The sequence below is a fragment of the Vicugna pacos genome, chromosome 15 (genome assembly GCF_048564905.1).
Source record: "Vicugna pacos chromosome 15, VicPac4, whole genome shotgun sequence".
NCBI lineage: Eukaryota > Metazoa > Chordata > Mammalia > Artiodactyla > Camelidae > Vicugna > Vicugna pacos.
The window spans coordinates 35,782,862-35,797,489 of record NC_133001.1 but is presented as its reverse complement, the minus strand read 5'-3'; the positions used below and the strand labels follow the sequence as shown (position 1 = coordinate 35,797,489).

Here is a 14,628-nt window from a genome sequence, read left to right as displayed (position 1 = left end):
CAATGCCAAAGAGCAAAAGATCATATTCTAAGCAATTAAACTTTTTGTGGTCTTCTCAGAATCCTCAAACTCCTGGTGGGCAGGTCTGAGTAGAGGTAGGTGGGCAAAGTTACGTCTCAAACGGCTGAGAAGAAAAGCATAACAAAATGTTTCACTTGTCTAAAAAACAATAATTCCATGAATGGTACTTCAATCAAGACTGAAAAGGCTCATGCAAGAACAACAAACAATAGCAGAGAGAGAGTTCAGAAACTACTTGCTGACGAGAAATCGCAAGCAACGTAGCAGGGTTCTGGGACACTTGTGAAGAGAGAAGTCAATTTGAAAGAATTGCACTAAGTACGTGGTTAATCACATATGCCCCCAACGTGTAATTTTATTGAGGATTGGGCAGATGAAAGGGAAGAATATTCCCTGAAGCCGCATTTCAGTTTTTCCTCAGCACTTCCCTTTACGCGAGACAGGACATTGTTCAAGTCCTAACTCCCAGCACCTCAGAATACGTCCAGATTTGGAGACAGTGTCTTTAAAGAGATCACTATGTTAAAATGAAGCTGGTAGGGTGGGCCCTAATCCAATGTGACCAATGCCCTTAAAAATAAGATTAGGACATAGGAACACACAGAAAGTCCACATGAGGACAGAGAAGAGGCCTCAGAAGAAATCAGACCTGCTGACACTTTGATCTCGAACTTCCAGCCTCCAGAACTGTGAGGAAACACATCTCCATGGTGGAAGCCACCCAGCCTGCGGTACTGTTACAGCCGCCCAGGCAGACAAAGGAGGCAAAGATGAGTATGACGCGGCCCCTGAGCAACGGCCTGCCTGGCTATGCCCCAGTACTAGTGAGAGGCAGGGGAGGGACGTGCAACCCAGCCTGCGAGAGGCAGACTCCTGGAGACCGTCCCGCTACGTGGGTGCGGCACACGAGAGCACACAGAGCCCCGATCTGAGTCAGGTTTCTTACTCTCTTCGTAACTGCTTGTGCTAGACCTCTTAAGAGTCTGAATTTCCTGGGAAAGCATTGAAAGCCGATCTGACTGGGTGGGCGTTTCATCGTCTTCTGGGTCTGGTGACTCCTGCATCATTTCTTCAATTTCTTCAATCACCTTCCAAAACACACAAACCACTGTTAATCAAGTGAACACAGGAGAAAACATCCGTCTGCAGAGCAGCCCTCACCGGAAGCAGCCAGAGTAGAAGTACGCTAAATCCTCCATTAACCAACAGCGTGCACACGTGGGTGTTGAGTCATCGTTAGTTTGATTTGTAAGAGTACACATGGTGTATCCCCCCAAAATTTACAACATAACTAAATGCAAAATAAAACAGAACATGATGTAATAGGTCCATCACTTCGTGTCCCACGTGGGGTACCAAAAAAAAAAAAAAAGTCCATCCCGATTCAGTAGACGCTATCAGCTCTTGTGATGTCCAAGAAATGGTGCCACAAATGCACGTATGAGCTACTTCACACATGTCAGAACCAGATCCTAGCTATACTTAAAAAGAAGCCGGTGACAGAAAGTTTACCATATACCACGTGCAAGTGCTCAGTCTAAAGCTACGTAATGAAATTGACACAAAGTTTAGAAAATACAACAGTGTACAAAACTTACATGCAAAGCAAGATACTACCTCTATGGCAGCAAAATTTTCCTTCAACAGCAGACAAAGAATTTCATATATTAATTCAATGAGAGATAAGTGGGTATTAAAAAATGACCTTATATGTAGAAACTCAAAACAAAAAAAGCTGCATGAAAGCAAGACAATTTCAGAAACGTATCTGCCTTTGAATCAATGATCTACTGTCACACACTGGGTTGCTCAAATCTTACAGCAGTTTCTTGCCCTGTTACAGATTCCAAAAATTAAGAAGAACATAGAACTCAGTGAAATTTTAAGGAAAACTAGAAGAATTACTCTGGACCTAAGAGTTTTTAAAAAACTATTAGAAAAAAATACGATATGAATCAGCAAGCTTAACGTGTAACATTTGTACTAAGTGAAAACAGACGTAAACTTGGAGTGGAGGTTGAGTTAACCAGTAAGAAGAGTTCAAAATAGGCATTTTAAAAAGGAAAATGAGACACTGAAAGAGGCTACAGACTCTGTTTCAGTCTTAAAAACAGGGTTAGCTTATGGCTTTTGGGCAGATTACGGAGGAGACAACAAATGCCCAGGGTCACATCTTCCCCTGGAAAATCAGGCTCTACCACCTTCAGCCCTCTAACTTACTATCGTGCTTTATAAGCACCATGTGCTTTCCAAGGTTAGGACTATTCAACCACAAATATGACTAAGGAGCATCAAAATGACACATTTTTAACCTCCCAACCTTGCCATAATGTATCTTTACTGACCTCATCTTTCCAGCCTAAAAATACAGTGTGGTAGAACTCACAGTCCCAGCAGCCATGGAACACTTGATTTCAGGAAGAAGTTCTCGCACCACGTTTTGACAATACAGCACAAGTGGGAAGAGTATTCAGAAAATGAGAATGCTGACTCAACTGGTTTCAGATGAATACAGGGTTGACATTATTAGAGCATTCCACAGGAATAAAGCTCACTTCTCTCTGGGTGCACAACATGGACTTCTAATAAGTGCTAATGCTTTTTCACATAAGTTTTAGAAAAACTAGATATTTACGTAAAGATACAGTTTGCCCATGTCTGGCTAAATCTAAGGAAAGAAGAAAATTCATGGTATTTTTTTCTGATTCCAGTGTAGGCAATAACCCTCCTTTAGTAACCCACTGTACTGTTTTAACACTGCTTATCTTGGAAAATTGCATATATTGAAAAAAATCTTCCCAGCTAACACAGTCCATCTGCTTCAGATTACATATACTTTCTTCTTTCCTCAGGAGCTAATTGTTAAGCCTATATAACCAGAAAGTGCAGGAAAAAGTAAATTCCAACAACCCATCACTTAGGGCCACAATCAAAAATCGCTTCTTAGCTCAGGGTTCCCTCCCTTCGTTGATGGGTTCTCCCCGGTACCTGGTCTGCAGTGAAGAGGGGCTCGTCGTTGACACAGGAGACGATGATTGAGTGCATATCCAGCTGTTCTCTCAGCTCCTCGTCATCCGAGGTATCAAAGAACAGGCTGTCACTCATCTAAAAACAAAAAATACCCAGGGTGAAAAGCAGGACATTCTGATCACAACAGTCAAAGTGTCTGGGTGAAGGAGGCTGCACAGGAAAGCATGCTTCTGCCAGGAGCTTTAAAGTGGAGATGTTACAACAGCTGCTCTGTACAGGCTGGGGGTGAGGTGCTCTGCATATTCATCTCAAACAGAAATGAGAGGACTGTGGAATGAATATGAAATTGCTAAGGTGCTGCACGCCTCCCCTATTGTCTGATACAGACACACACTTAGCTGTTTACTCCACGGGGAAGAGCGTCTAGAAGTACAAAGATACATGGTGTTTGTTAGTAAGTTGTATGGAATTACAGCAAATGGAGATGGGGGGGTGGGGAACAGGCAGGGTTAGCAGCAAATGTTATTAAATTAACGATCTAATAGTAAGATTGGCATATGTTAAAATTCCACAGAAAACATAAAGTTGATTACTCACAAACTAACTTCTAACAGAGTGAAAGATAAATAATCAACTCCCTGGCCAGACGGGACCTGTCCACAAGGATCCTGCTTAGCCATCCAGGTGAGTATCTACCCCTTCTTCCAAAAAGAAGAGTAATTCTAGGCTCCAAAAATATCTTTAAACCTAACCATGCTGGAGATTTTCCCTTTGCCTCACTGCCAGTTTCCTCCCTAGTAGGTGCCCCAGGAGGCGGACCTTTATGAACTACATCAAAGGATGCCCTTGACTTCTGGCTTCCAGTTGGGTTGACAGCACTGGTAGACGCTAGCAGGAGACTGGAAGGTGAGAGCGTGAGGACTGCGCATTTACTCTGCCGTCTCCTTTACCAGATTTCCAAAGGCTGCAGCTCCTATCCAGCTGACCTCTGCCCTACTGCACTCTCTCCAGGTCTGGTGGCCTCTTCCTCTCTTTACCTCTCTTCAAGGCCGGGTGGGCCGCTTGCTGTTGCCGCCCCTGGGGCATCACACCACACCGTGGTGTCCTTTAACCTGCCCCAACCAACATTAACAGCCCCCATAATAACGACCTAGAGTTTACTAACTCTGAAGGCCTACCCTGGAAAACTCAGCAGATTAAAATAGACAAGTGGTCTTCTATACTACACCTATCTGTCATGACATGACCATCCAGACGATGAGCAGAACTGAAATTAAGACTCTGTTCCTCAGAAGGAGTGGCACACGTGGAGTTCCCAAAGAACAAATGGGCAACAAGAACTATGCAAGAAGCAACTGTATGTTTCCATCAGATGGTATATAATTTAGAAAATAATGTTTGACCTGGGAAAATTATTTACCAGCGCAGAGAATATACACGAAACTGAAGATACAACTGGATAGAGGGAGGTCCCTACTGCCTCCCTCATTCCTCACATATCCAAAGTTTGATGGTGAACACAGCCCGCAGAGTAAGACACCTGCAGGTGAGCAGTGCAAAGAAAACTGCTGGGGTGCTGCCTCTCCTAACATCAGGCTGGGAGAGGAGCCACGTCAGCACCCCAGGCTTTATCCGGACCACACACTGCGACACCATGCTACACCACCGTCGTGACACACCTCCTCATCCTTCTCACCTTTCTCACTGCACCATCAGGCTAGGAAAAGGCCTGCACACGGCCTTTGACATATCATGAAATTTCAGAACACTGTTGAGGGCGGAACCTAAAAGCTTTGAGAGAAAAGGAAACCATCACATTAAAAGGATCAGAAATCAAAATGTTGCTGTTGGGAATTCAAATAACAGAAGCAGAAAATTAATGTAACTGCCATGTTTTGAAAAATGGTACCCTAGATTCACATATCCATCTAAACTATTAGGGGAGGGGTGAGAATAAAGACATTTTCAAACACTCAAGTTCTCAAAGACTACCTTTCATGCACCCTTTTTCAAGAAGGTACTGCAGAATATGCTCCATTGAAACCAGGAGGAAAATGAAAAAGGAAGCAGACATAGGATCTAACACAAGAAGAGATGAAAGGAACTCTTGTAATGATGGTGATGTGAAGTTCCCAGAATGATGGCTGTGAAGCTCAACTAGAGAGTAACTAGTTCAGATTAGAACCGTTACTGCGGAAGGAATCAAGAAAAGCAAGACAGAGAGAAAGAAAAGAGATCCACAGATTATCTAGCGTGTTTCACTGACTAAAATGAGTTTTATGGCTCTGAGGTTGAATTAGTGAGCCAATGATAACCTAAATCAACCACAAAAAGGCGATTATTACCCTAAGGGTAAAGTCAAGTAAAATGACAGGAGAATGTCCTCTGCTGGAACAAACAGCTGAAGTAGTTCAAGATGCTGGCCTCTGGTGAGTGGAAACCAAGGATGACAAGGTAAGTAGGGCAGAGGCTGCTTCTTCATGTTAAGTCCCAGAGCTTTACTTTAGCTTTTTAAACTAGACAGTTATCCTGTTAATAAGAAAGGAGAAAAGCCAAGAGACTTGGCTCTTGATGAGAGAGGATGTTTGGTTCCAAGACTGTAAAAGTGGAGATGAAAAGTGCAGCCATACGACCAGAAGGGTATACGGATAACATAGAGTAAACCTAACAACTACACTCATTGATCCTTAACTTCCAACACCCCCCAAAAATCACAATTCTACGCTGTTACTTGGGAACCATAGTTTATTTCGTTTCTCCCCGATAGACAAGAGGAAGTTTTAATTTTAAAATTACTCTTACAGAGGGGAGCGTATAGCTCAGTGGTAGTGTGTGTGCTTAGCACACACGAGGTCCTGGGTTCAATCCCCAGTATCTCCACTTAAAAACAAATAAATAAATAAACTTAATTACCTTCCCCATTAACCAAAAAAAAAAGAAAATTAAATTACTCTTAAAGAAAATGTTATAATCTTCTTCCTGTTTCTACTCTTCAAGGTATAAAGGTACATTAAACAAAGTCTCTGTCCCCAAAGAAATACTCATGGCCAGAGAAGAATATGGCACAGGAGATGTTCCTAAAGGAAAGTGATTTAGAAGCTTTCTATCACATAAGCATGATCAAGAACTGCACTGGATTTAGAACCGGTTTGCAGCTATTGCCAAAACACATGAGTGATACCGATAAGCCATTAGAATAAATTTCCATGACAACAGAAATAATGATCCCAGACCATCCTTCCAGAGAGGGAGCCAAGCCCATTCCCCACAGAGATGGCATATGCTCAGGGCTGGAATCCCTTTCAGGCTTTGAAAACTAACCTTGGCTGTCACGGGTGTCATAATTCACGCTCCCACTCGGCACCAACATGCCTGCTCTTTGCCAAGCATTCCCATCACTCCTTCCTGTGCCAGGCTGAGATACAGAGCTGTGGTTCTGTTTCCCGCTATGAAACTGAAGCTGCCTCAAGTGGAAAAAATGTGCGCATGTAAGAATTTGGAATGTACTAGTCGCCTTCCTCTAGAAAAGACCCAAAGTGTGCCATCTTAAACATCAATGAAAAAAAAATTAATATCTGAAATCTAGGGAACTGTGGGTTCCTGAATGTTTTAGTCATCTTAATGCAAAAGAAATTTCTTCTCCCTGTGTCAAACAATTTCAAATAGACCCTGTTTTACAGTTGGAATAATCTAAAGAACGCTTCCCAAAGGTAGTTCAGTCCAGTTATGGAAAAAATAGAGCACACAGTTGGCAATGGTAAATAACTTCCCCAGGTTAAAAAAAAAAATTACATGCTACCTAACAGAATAACATGGTTGCAATACAAGCCAATCTGTTATTAATGCTGCCAATAATATAGATGAGCTCATCAGAATTAGTCTCAACACCTCAGGAGAAAGTGACTAATTCTATTAAAGGATGTGAGGTCTTTACCCAGCTTCTCTCCACCATGATGGCACAGGAACGAATGTGTAAAATCCCTGGTAGAGTAATCAATCTTTTTTTTTTTAAGAGCTTTTTGTCATACTGGAAGACAACGTACTATTATAAATAGGTGGCCATGCATCCCAGTTTGACTGGGAAAGTCCTGGTCTACATCCATTATCTTGGCATAATTATTAATAAAGTGTGCTAGTTTGGATAATTTAAAAAAAAAGAATAACATGGTTGCTTCTTACTTAGTTCCTTGTTGTGCATTTGTCCTTCAGGAATTTGGCGTGCGCTACCCATTCCTGAGGAACAGCATTCTCAGTGGCGTTCATCACCTGGGTAGTCGCGTCAAGTTAGACAGATGTTGGATGATCATGGGTCCATTTTAATCCGCTGAGTTTTCCAGGTAAGGCTTTTACAAAGAGTACTAGTATTAAACTCCAAGTCACTACTAATCATTACCCTTGGCTATACCATTGCTCTGGCACTGAAAACAACCGTCAAAGGCAGAAAAAGGGAGTGATGTCCCAAGAGGTAATTGAAGAACAATATTTGAAGAAGCTGAATTAGAGTGTCCCATTCACTCTGTTAACGTATTTCTCTTTGAAACCATGAAAGGATCTCTTCTGTACTATTTTTTAATATGTCAAACAAAAAAGTACTCACTGATTGGCTACTGCAGATTCAGCACTATGTTAAATATAGAAAACATTAAAAAAAAAAAAAACTTTCCACCATGATCTCTGGCCTTACATCCTCACTGATGAGATTATTCATTTGTTCACTCAACAAACACTAGTCTTAGTACTCACTATGTCCCAGGCACAGTGGTAGTTAATAAAGACAAATACAAAGATACCTACCAGAAAGTCAATCTAATGACAGACCCAGAAGCATATAATTAATAAGAGAATACACTAATGATTTGAGACAGGGACAGAGTGCTATGGACCAGCACCCAGGACACTAGAGGGCTAAATTCTGTGGGACAGATTTTAAGTCCCTTAAGATTTTCACACCCCAACGAGTGTAACCAATTCCCACAGAGAGGAGTGCATTTTCCTTCCGTGTGGGGATTTAGGCCACGGCTAAATGACCATCTGTCAGAGATGGTGTAGGTGGGGACTCCCCCCAAGTAAGAGGTTGGATTAAGTGTCCTTTAAAGTCCCTTCCAACTCTAAAATTATATAATTCCATGAGATCAGCAAAGGCTAAAACAGTAATAGGAAGCTTCAGAGAGGAAGGGAAACTTAAACCAAGTCCAGAATGATAGCTAGGATCAAAATAAACAGAAGACAGAGCATAAGGTATTTTTTTATTCCTTTCCCTAAATGTATGTCAGGTCAGTCTGCAAAACAGCTTAAAGGGATTAATAACTGGAACAAACAATAAAATGCTATACCTACTAGAATACTAAAATATAGTCAGAATCCTTTATTTTACTAGAAAATATTCGATAGCAAGCTTCTCTGAATCATGTATTTAAGAAAATCATTTCACAAAATATTAACAATACTATTTAAAATACTGACAGCCCTACTGCATTGAATTCCCAGTAATTACACAAACGCACTTAATGAAATGCAGAGCATGCCAAAAGATCTGGCAAGAGTTTACATTGTTATTTGATGAAGAATTTAAATAGTCAGGCCCTGAAACTTATATCTGGCTACACTTCTCATCAGCTTTAAACACTGATTTTCCACTTAAAGCAATTCTCTTCCCTCCTCTGTCCCCCTTGCTGTCCTATCACATGTGCCCACACTTCTCACTCAAGGTGTCTTCACTTACAGTCCTAAGATACCTGGCAGCCTCCAATGGTAAACCAAGAACACATCAGAAAGCCAAGAATTGAAATGCCTTTTAAAGGTTCCCCAATATTCACAGGAATACACAGTCTTGGGATAACATGTCCAGCAAGTCATTAAATTCACCAGAAAGTTAAATCTGTAGATACTCCAGTACCCTCCATATATTAAATCAAAAACGGGTTCTCAGTGTTCTCAGCACATCAAAATTATGTTATTTAAGCTGGAAAACAATGGCTGATCATTGCTGTTCATGCATAGGTGATGAAAATTTACCTAAACATAAAAAAGTGAGTGTGTGCCGGGGAAGAACTGGAGGGAAGAACTAGCAAGTTAGCAGGAGCAGAGCCAAGATGGCAATAGAGAGCCACTCCAATCGCCGTAAGCTTGGCAATAAGCAACTCAAAGAACTTTGGTTAAACAGAAATGCTACTTTTCAGTTATTCAGAAACAATTAGTACAATTCCTAACTTACCCCTTTTTCTGAGAGGTTCAGAGTAAGCAAATGCAAGGTCCTAGTATGGGAAGACTTCCAGTCTACAGGCATTACATGTCCATAATTATCTGTCAGGGCATTCCAAATCCTTAAAAAGAAAACTACAGTCAGTGAAAGTTAACATTCTATACGTCCTTTATTTAACAAATATCTAGTACTACAGTTAGAGAAAACAAAAAATATCAAAGCAAAGAAAAAACCAGGAAGCCTATTGTTTCTCAGAAAAACATCAACATAGTAGACCTTCCTAAATAAAACTAAAGGAAAACCATATTATGGGGCTGACAAGTCCTGAGGGGAAGTAGAAGAGAAGACTCCCCCGAAGTCAAGAGCGAACATTTCCACTGTACTGTGTGCTAGGCACTAGGTAAGCAATTTACATGTAGTCTGAGCAATTTACACACTTTAACTCTTTTAATGCCCCAAAACAGTATTAGGAAGAACCATTATTATCCCCACTTTACAGATGAGAAAAATAAAGCACAGGGAAGTTAAGTAATGTTTCCAGAACCACACAGGTAGTAAATAGACTGTATTTTACACTTACTTTTCTTCTGTAACTTCCAAACATACAGACTATTTTACAGAGTGAATAATCTCTTTCTAACCAAAGGTTTGTTCTCCCTTCTGGAGAAAGAATTCAGTCTCCATGAGAAACTAAGGTTTAATATCCAATTTATAATATAATAAGCTGAGACGAAGGTAAAAGGAAAAGGGAAAGAAAAGGAGTTCATGATAAAAGGCACAGGTTATATCCAATGCAGTTACCCTTCCTGATTATCAAACGGCATTTTCGCGAGACAATAGGGTAAAATGGAATTCAGAAAACAGAATCTTGTCTCCATTCAAACAATGAGTCTCTGGCCATGTCCCTTAACCTCTGTAGGTATTAGATGGACTTTGTAAAATGAGCAGCTTGGACAAGAATAACAGATGTTCCTTCCACCTCTATAACTTTAAGCATTAATTCAAATGAGTTATACTGAGGAAAATCCCAAACCACACCAAAATAGGGACAACAGACTCCAATTTCATGACCAAAATTCAGTTCCTGTCCCAAAGTAATAATCAGTATTAAAGAAAACAGGACATTCCATGAAAAAAAAAGTTTAGAAATATAGAGAGATGAAGTTTAATTAGGATAAGGAAAGTTCAATACTATATATAAGCTACTTAATGGCCAGAGATGTATACATAGATGTCATATACACATAGATGTCATAAAGGAAACAAAAAACCCTAACATTTGTAATAGATATCTAGCTGTGAATGAGCCACTAAATAATTGGGTGGGGTTTTTTCCAAGTGTGTAGGCCATGAGGACACAAAAACAAGGCCACCGGGGGCATAAAAATAAGAATGCAAGCTTTAAAATAGAGAAACAACAAACTGACTTAATGAAGTGGGATTTGGTGCTAAAGAGAAGCAGCAATGGGACCACAAATGCCAAAAACATAAAATCCCAAAATGATGTTTGGCTTCAGAATGCACATTAGCCTCAGTGAAAATGTGAACCCAAAAAGCTCTAGAAAACTGGCTCATTTACCCAGCAAATCTCCCATATGCATGGTTCATTTCTCTTCTCCCCTCTGCTGGAATCATCATCTCTTCTGATGCCAATGTGCTCAAACTGGATACAACAGTTCTGGATTGCTAAACTTGCTTGGTTTCTGGCCTACATCTTCCTGGGTAAAAGATTTTTCAAATACTGAGTAACTGACAATATACCTAACCCTGATCAGGAACTCAAGTAGGATATTCTAGCAGGTGAAGACAGTCCAGAGTTTGAGGTTTGTTTTGCCTGCTTGTTAACTTCATCTTAAGTGAGGCTAGAATAAAAGGACAAGTGTAATGGAAGAGTTCATGTAAGAGAAGTGGCTGTGGGGTGAATCTGATCTCCCAAGAAAGTGAAGGACAATTCACAGCCCTCTATCTCCACCAAGGTCAGATCAACTGTGGCTAGAAGGAAGTAGGGCAGAGTTAAGGAAAAGATTTCTAGAATTCTCCGGTCAAGATATGACCTGCTTTTATCCTTATCATAAAGTACTACAACCAGTCACAAACATCTAGCAGGATGGCAATTTTCCAAAGGAGGTCAAAGTTCTGCTGACGTTGAATCCTGCACCAGAACTTTCTTGAGTAAAGCCTTAGCATAGATAAGCACAATCTGTATTTAACCAAAACTAAAACTGGGACTCAGAAGTGAAATAAAGTGACCTAAGGCAAGGCACTATCTAAGCAGAGAATTCTCAACTCTCTCTAGTGAAAGGAGCAGGAAAGGACTCTATCAAGCAATGGAGAGCAGAAGTCTGCAACAGAAAGGGGCACTGAGAGTGGTGAGCAGCCCCTGCTCAGAAAAGATTTCTCATGCATTCTCAAATCAAGCAAGATGCATTACCACCAACATATCATCTGCTAAGAACCATTATCAAGAGTAACAAAAATTTTTTTGTTTTACATCAACCTAAGATTTAAGCAAAGGCTAAGATACACTACTTTTCAGACAGTACAGGTGAAGCAAAAATAGGGAATCTTAACTATTTGTCTACAAACTAGTAATCTACTTTGAGAAGTTACTCTTGATGAACCCAAATGTATAATATAATTTTAAAGTCAAAGTTATGTCCTGTGTCTAGTGATTCCAAGTAAATACATCTACATACACGTATAACACTACCTTCTCTTTGGGAGCAGACGTTTTAAAATGTCATTCTTTTGCCACTGACTGCATGCCTATCTGTGTATATTACTTTCCCATCATAAGCTCTTCCTTGTGTGTCTGGGCAGAACACTGTACAGAGGTACCAATGTAAAGATATGATCTCTAAGCACAGCTGGGCCTGAACCACTGCTAAGCCATGTTTACAGGCTCCCCATTCCCAACCCCCTCTTCTTGATAAATCTTCTGATTCAGAGAGAAAGGAGACCATCAGGTGAGTAGCCTTTCTATGCCCATGGATCTTTCTCCATCTCTCAAGAAGTCTTCCCTAACTTCTAATCTCTATTCCATCAATATTCTGAAAACCCATCCCTAACCCACGACCTCAGCATTTACTCCATTAATTTCACCCTTGGCCTCTCCAGGGCTCCTCTCCACCTACATTACAATATTCTCAAATTCCCTCACTCTCATCATTCCTCCTAGTATTTTTTTTTTTTGGAGTAAAACCATGACACATAATTACAACCTTACTTAACCAAATTACAACTGGGGTTCCGTCTGGTTAAATAGATTCTGTCCCTCCATACCCCTAACTCTCATAAATCCCTGTGAACTTCCTATCATTGCCCTTAGATAATTCTGTAATAATCACCTGTTTATGCACTGGTTTCCCCTGCAGACTAGGAGATCCTCGCTGTTTATAACCAGAACTTTTCGTTTTTGCCTCTGTGGGGGCTCGCACTCTACCTGGGTTATCAGATAAAGCCAATAAATTCCTGTAGCATAAATGCTGCTTCAACTTCTCAGTGCCTTTGCATGTGCTATATCCTTGAGCTAGGATACTGTACATTTCTTTACCTGCTAGGCGAGCTCCCACTCATCCATGAGGATACAGTTTTCACATTTCTTTCTCTACAAAGTCTTTCCTTACACACAGACAAACATACACACGCCCTTTTAAATCTTCTATATTTTGCACATATAATCCATTAGGGCGTTTGTCACACCCATACTAATGTTTGTTTACAAATCTAGCTCCCTCCTTAGGTTGGCTCTGCTTGAGAGGGGTAATGTCCAGTCATCTCGGTATTCCCAGAGCAAAGCAGCCTCTGGCACTTATCAGGAGCTTAATAAATGCTAGCTGAATGAATGAATGGCTACACATGTGCCCGAGGAGGCACTATCTCTAACTACGGGGCTCTGAACAAGGAAACTCCCCTCTAAACCAAACACGAGGTGGTTTTCGAGGAAGGAGTAGAGGTTTAAGGGCTTATGGGGGGCAGGGGACTAGGGGATTTAAATCACCAGGCGCTCAGAGGCCGAAAGCCCCAAGCAAGGAGGTGGGAGAACAGGGAGGGGCGGGACTAGGGAGTTGATGGAGGAGGAAGGAGGGCGCGGGGAGGAGTCTGTGGCGGGAGTCCCGCCAAGGCTGCGGACCGAGTGGCTGGACGAGGGGCAGGGGAGGCTCCCGCCCGCTCCCGGCAGGGCCCGCACTCACTCGTCCCCCTGCAGGAGGCTGCACTCGGTGATGGGCCGCACGGCCGCCCTCGGGGGCTCAGCGGCCGGACCCGAGGGGCGGAAACACAGGCTCAGCTTCTCCTCCAAGCTGCAGGCCAGCGCTGGGAAGCCGTCGCCTCCCCCGCCCGGCCCTGCCCCGGCTTCGGGGCTCGCGTTACAGTTCTCCTGGTCCTGGAGGCTCCGGGCCGGCTCCTGGAACTCATAGAAATCCTGCCAGTCCCCGTCCGCCGCCATCGCCGCCCGGTGCAGGCGCGCACCCCGCCCTGGCCCCGCCCCGCCGTCTGGCCCCGCCCCGGAGCCCCGCCCCGCCCCGCCGAGACCCCGCCCGCCCGCCATACGCAGCAGGGACCTGTCCTGGGCCTCCCATCCTCCGCGTCTTCCCTTTCCCTGAATCTTCGCAGTTGACCGCTGGTCCTGGTGCAAGGGAAAACCTTAACTGTGTTAAGTCATTTCCTACAGCCTCTATCATTCAAGAACAGCTTGTCTTAGCTTTCCTTAGTGGGAACCTGGCCTAAGTGTGAATAAAATAAAGGACTTCTTTATACTTGCACCCAATGTGGGGATATTCCCCACGCCATTTCCCCAGAGTAACCTGCTCCTTTCGTAACTTTCCATCCAGAACAGCCAGTCACTTGGAAATGCTTAAGTGGTATCAAACTTCATTCCACAAATATTTTATGTCTCCCACGTGCAAAGCACATGCTAGACCCTCCATAACATAAAAGGATGCCAGTTAATATTTGCAAAGCACTTGGAACAGGGCCTGACAGTAAGTACCAAATGTGTATGTTATGTAACTAATACATGACTGTCCCCTGCAAGGGGCTTACAATGTAGTTAGACTGATAAAGCTGGAAATCGTTTATACCAAATAAAGAAGTATAATTTCAAGTAGAGTTACTGTTTAATGTGTATTGGGTTTGTTTTGCAAGGTGAGGAGTTCCGGAGATGGATGGTAGCGATGGTTGCTCAAGAATATGAATTCATACCACTAAACTGTACATTTAAATATGGTTAAGATGGCAATTTTGTTATTTGTATTTTGCCACAATAAAAAAATTAGATAAAAAAAAGTATGACTCTAAGGGAGTGTGAATATGTAGAGGCAACAAATACCCAGGAGTTGATAGGAGTAATATCTTTGGACTGTAGTAATCAAATTCTTCATTTAGGAATTGGGATGTAGTTGGGTCATAAAAGATGAATTCCTATTTTGAAAAAG

General features: G+C 42.0%; 1 protein-coding gene across 3 annotated transcripts in view; it reads right to left on the bottom strand.

The window, feature by feature from the left end:
- The window catches only part of FEZ2 (fasciculation and elongation protein zeta 2), a 51,776-nt gene extending 38,108 nt beyond the window's left edge, over positions 1-13,668 (bottom strand). For all 3 annotated transcript variants that reach the window (XR_012059124.1, XM_072937933.1, XM_006215533.4), the window contains exons 1-4: positions 13,387-13,668; positions 9,206-9,314; positions 3,010-3,126; positions 968-1,109 (exon numbers count right to left, since the gene is read on the bottom strand). Coding sequence is in view for 2 of the 3 variants with exons in the window: in XM_072937933.1 (XP_072794034.1) it covers positions 968-1,109; positions 3,010-3,126; positions 9,206-9,314; positions 13,387-13,640 (622 nt within the window). In the remaining variant the exon portion in view is untranslated. The remainder of the gene's footprint in view (positions 1-967; positions 1,110-3,009; positions 3,127-9,205; positions 9,315-13,386) is intronic.
- Between the last annotated feature and the right edge of the window lie 960 nt (positions 13,669-14,628).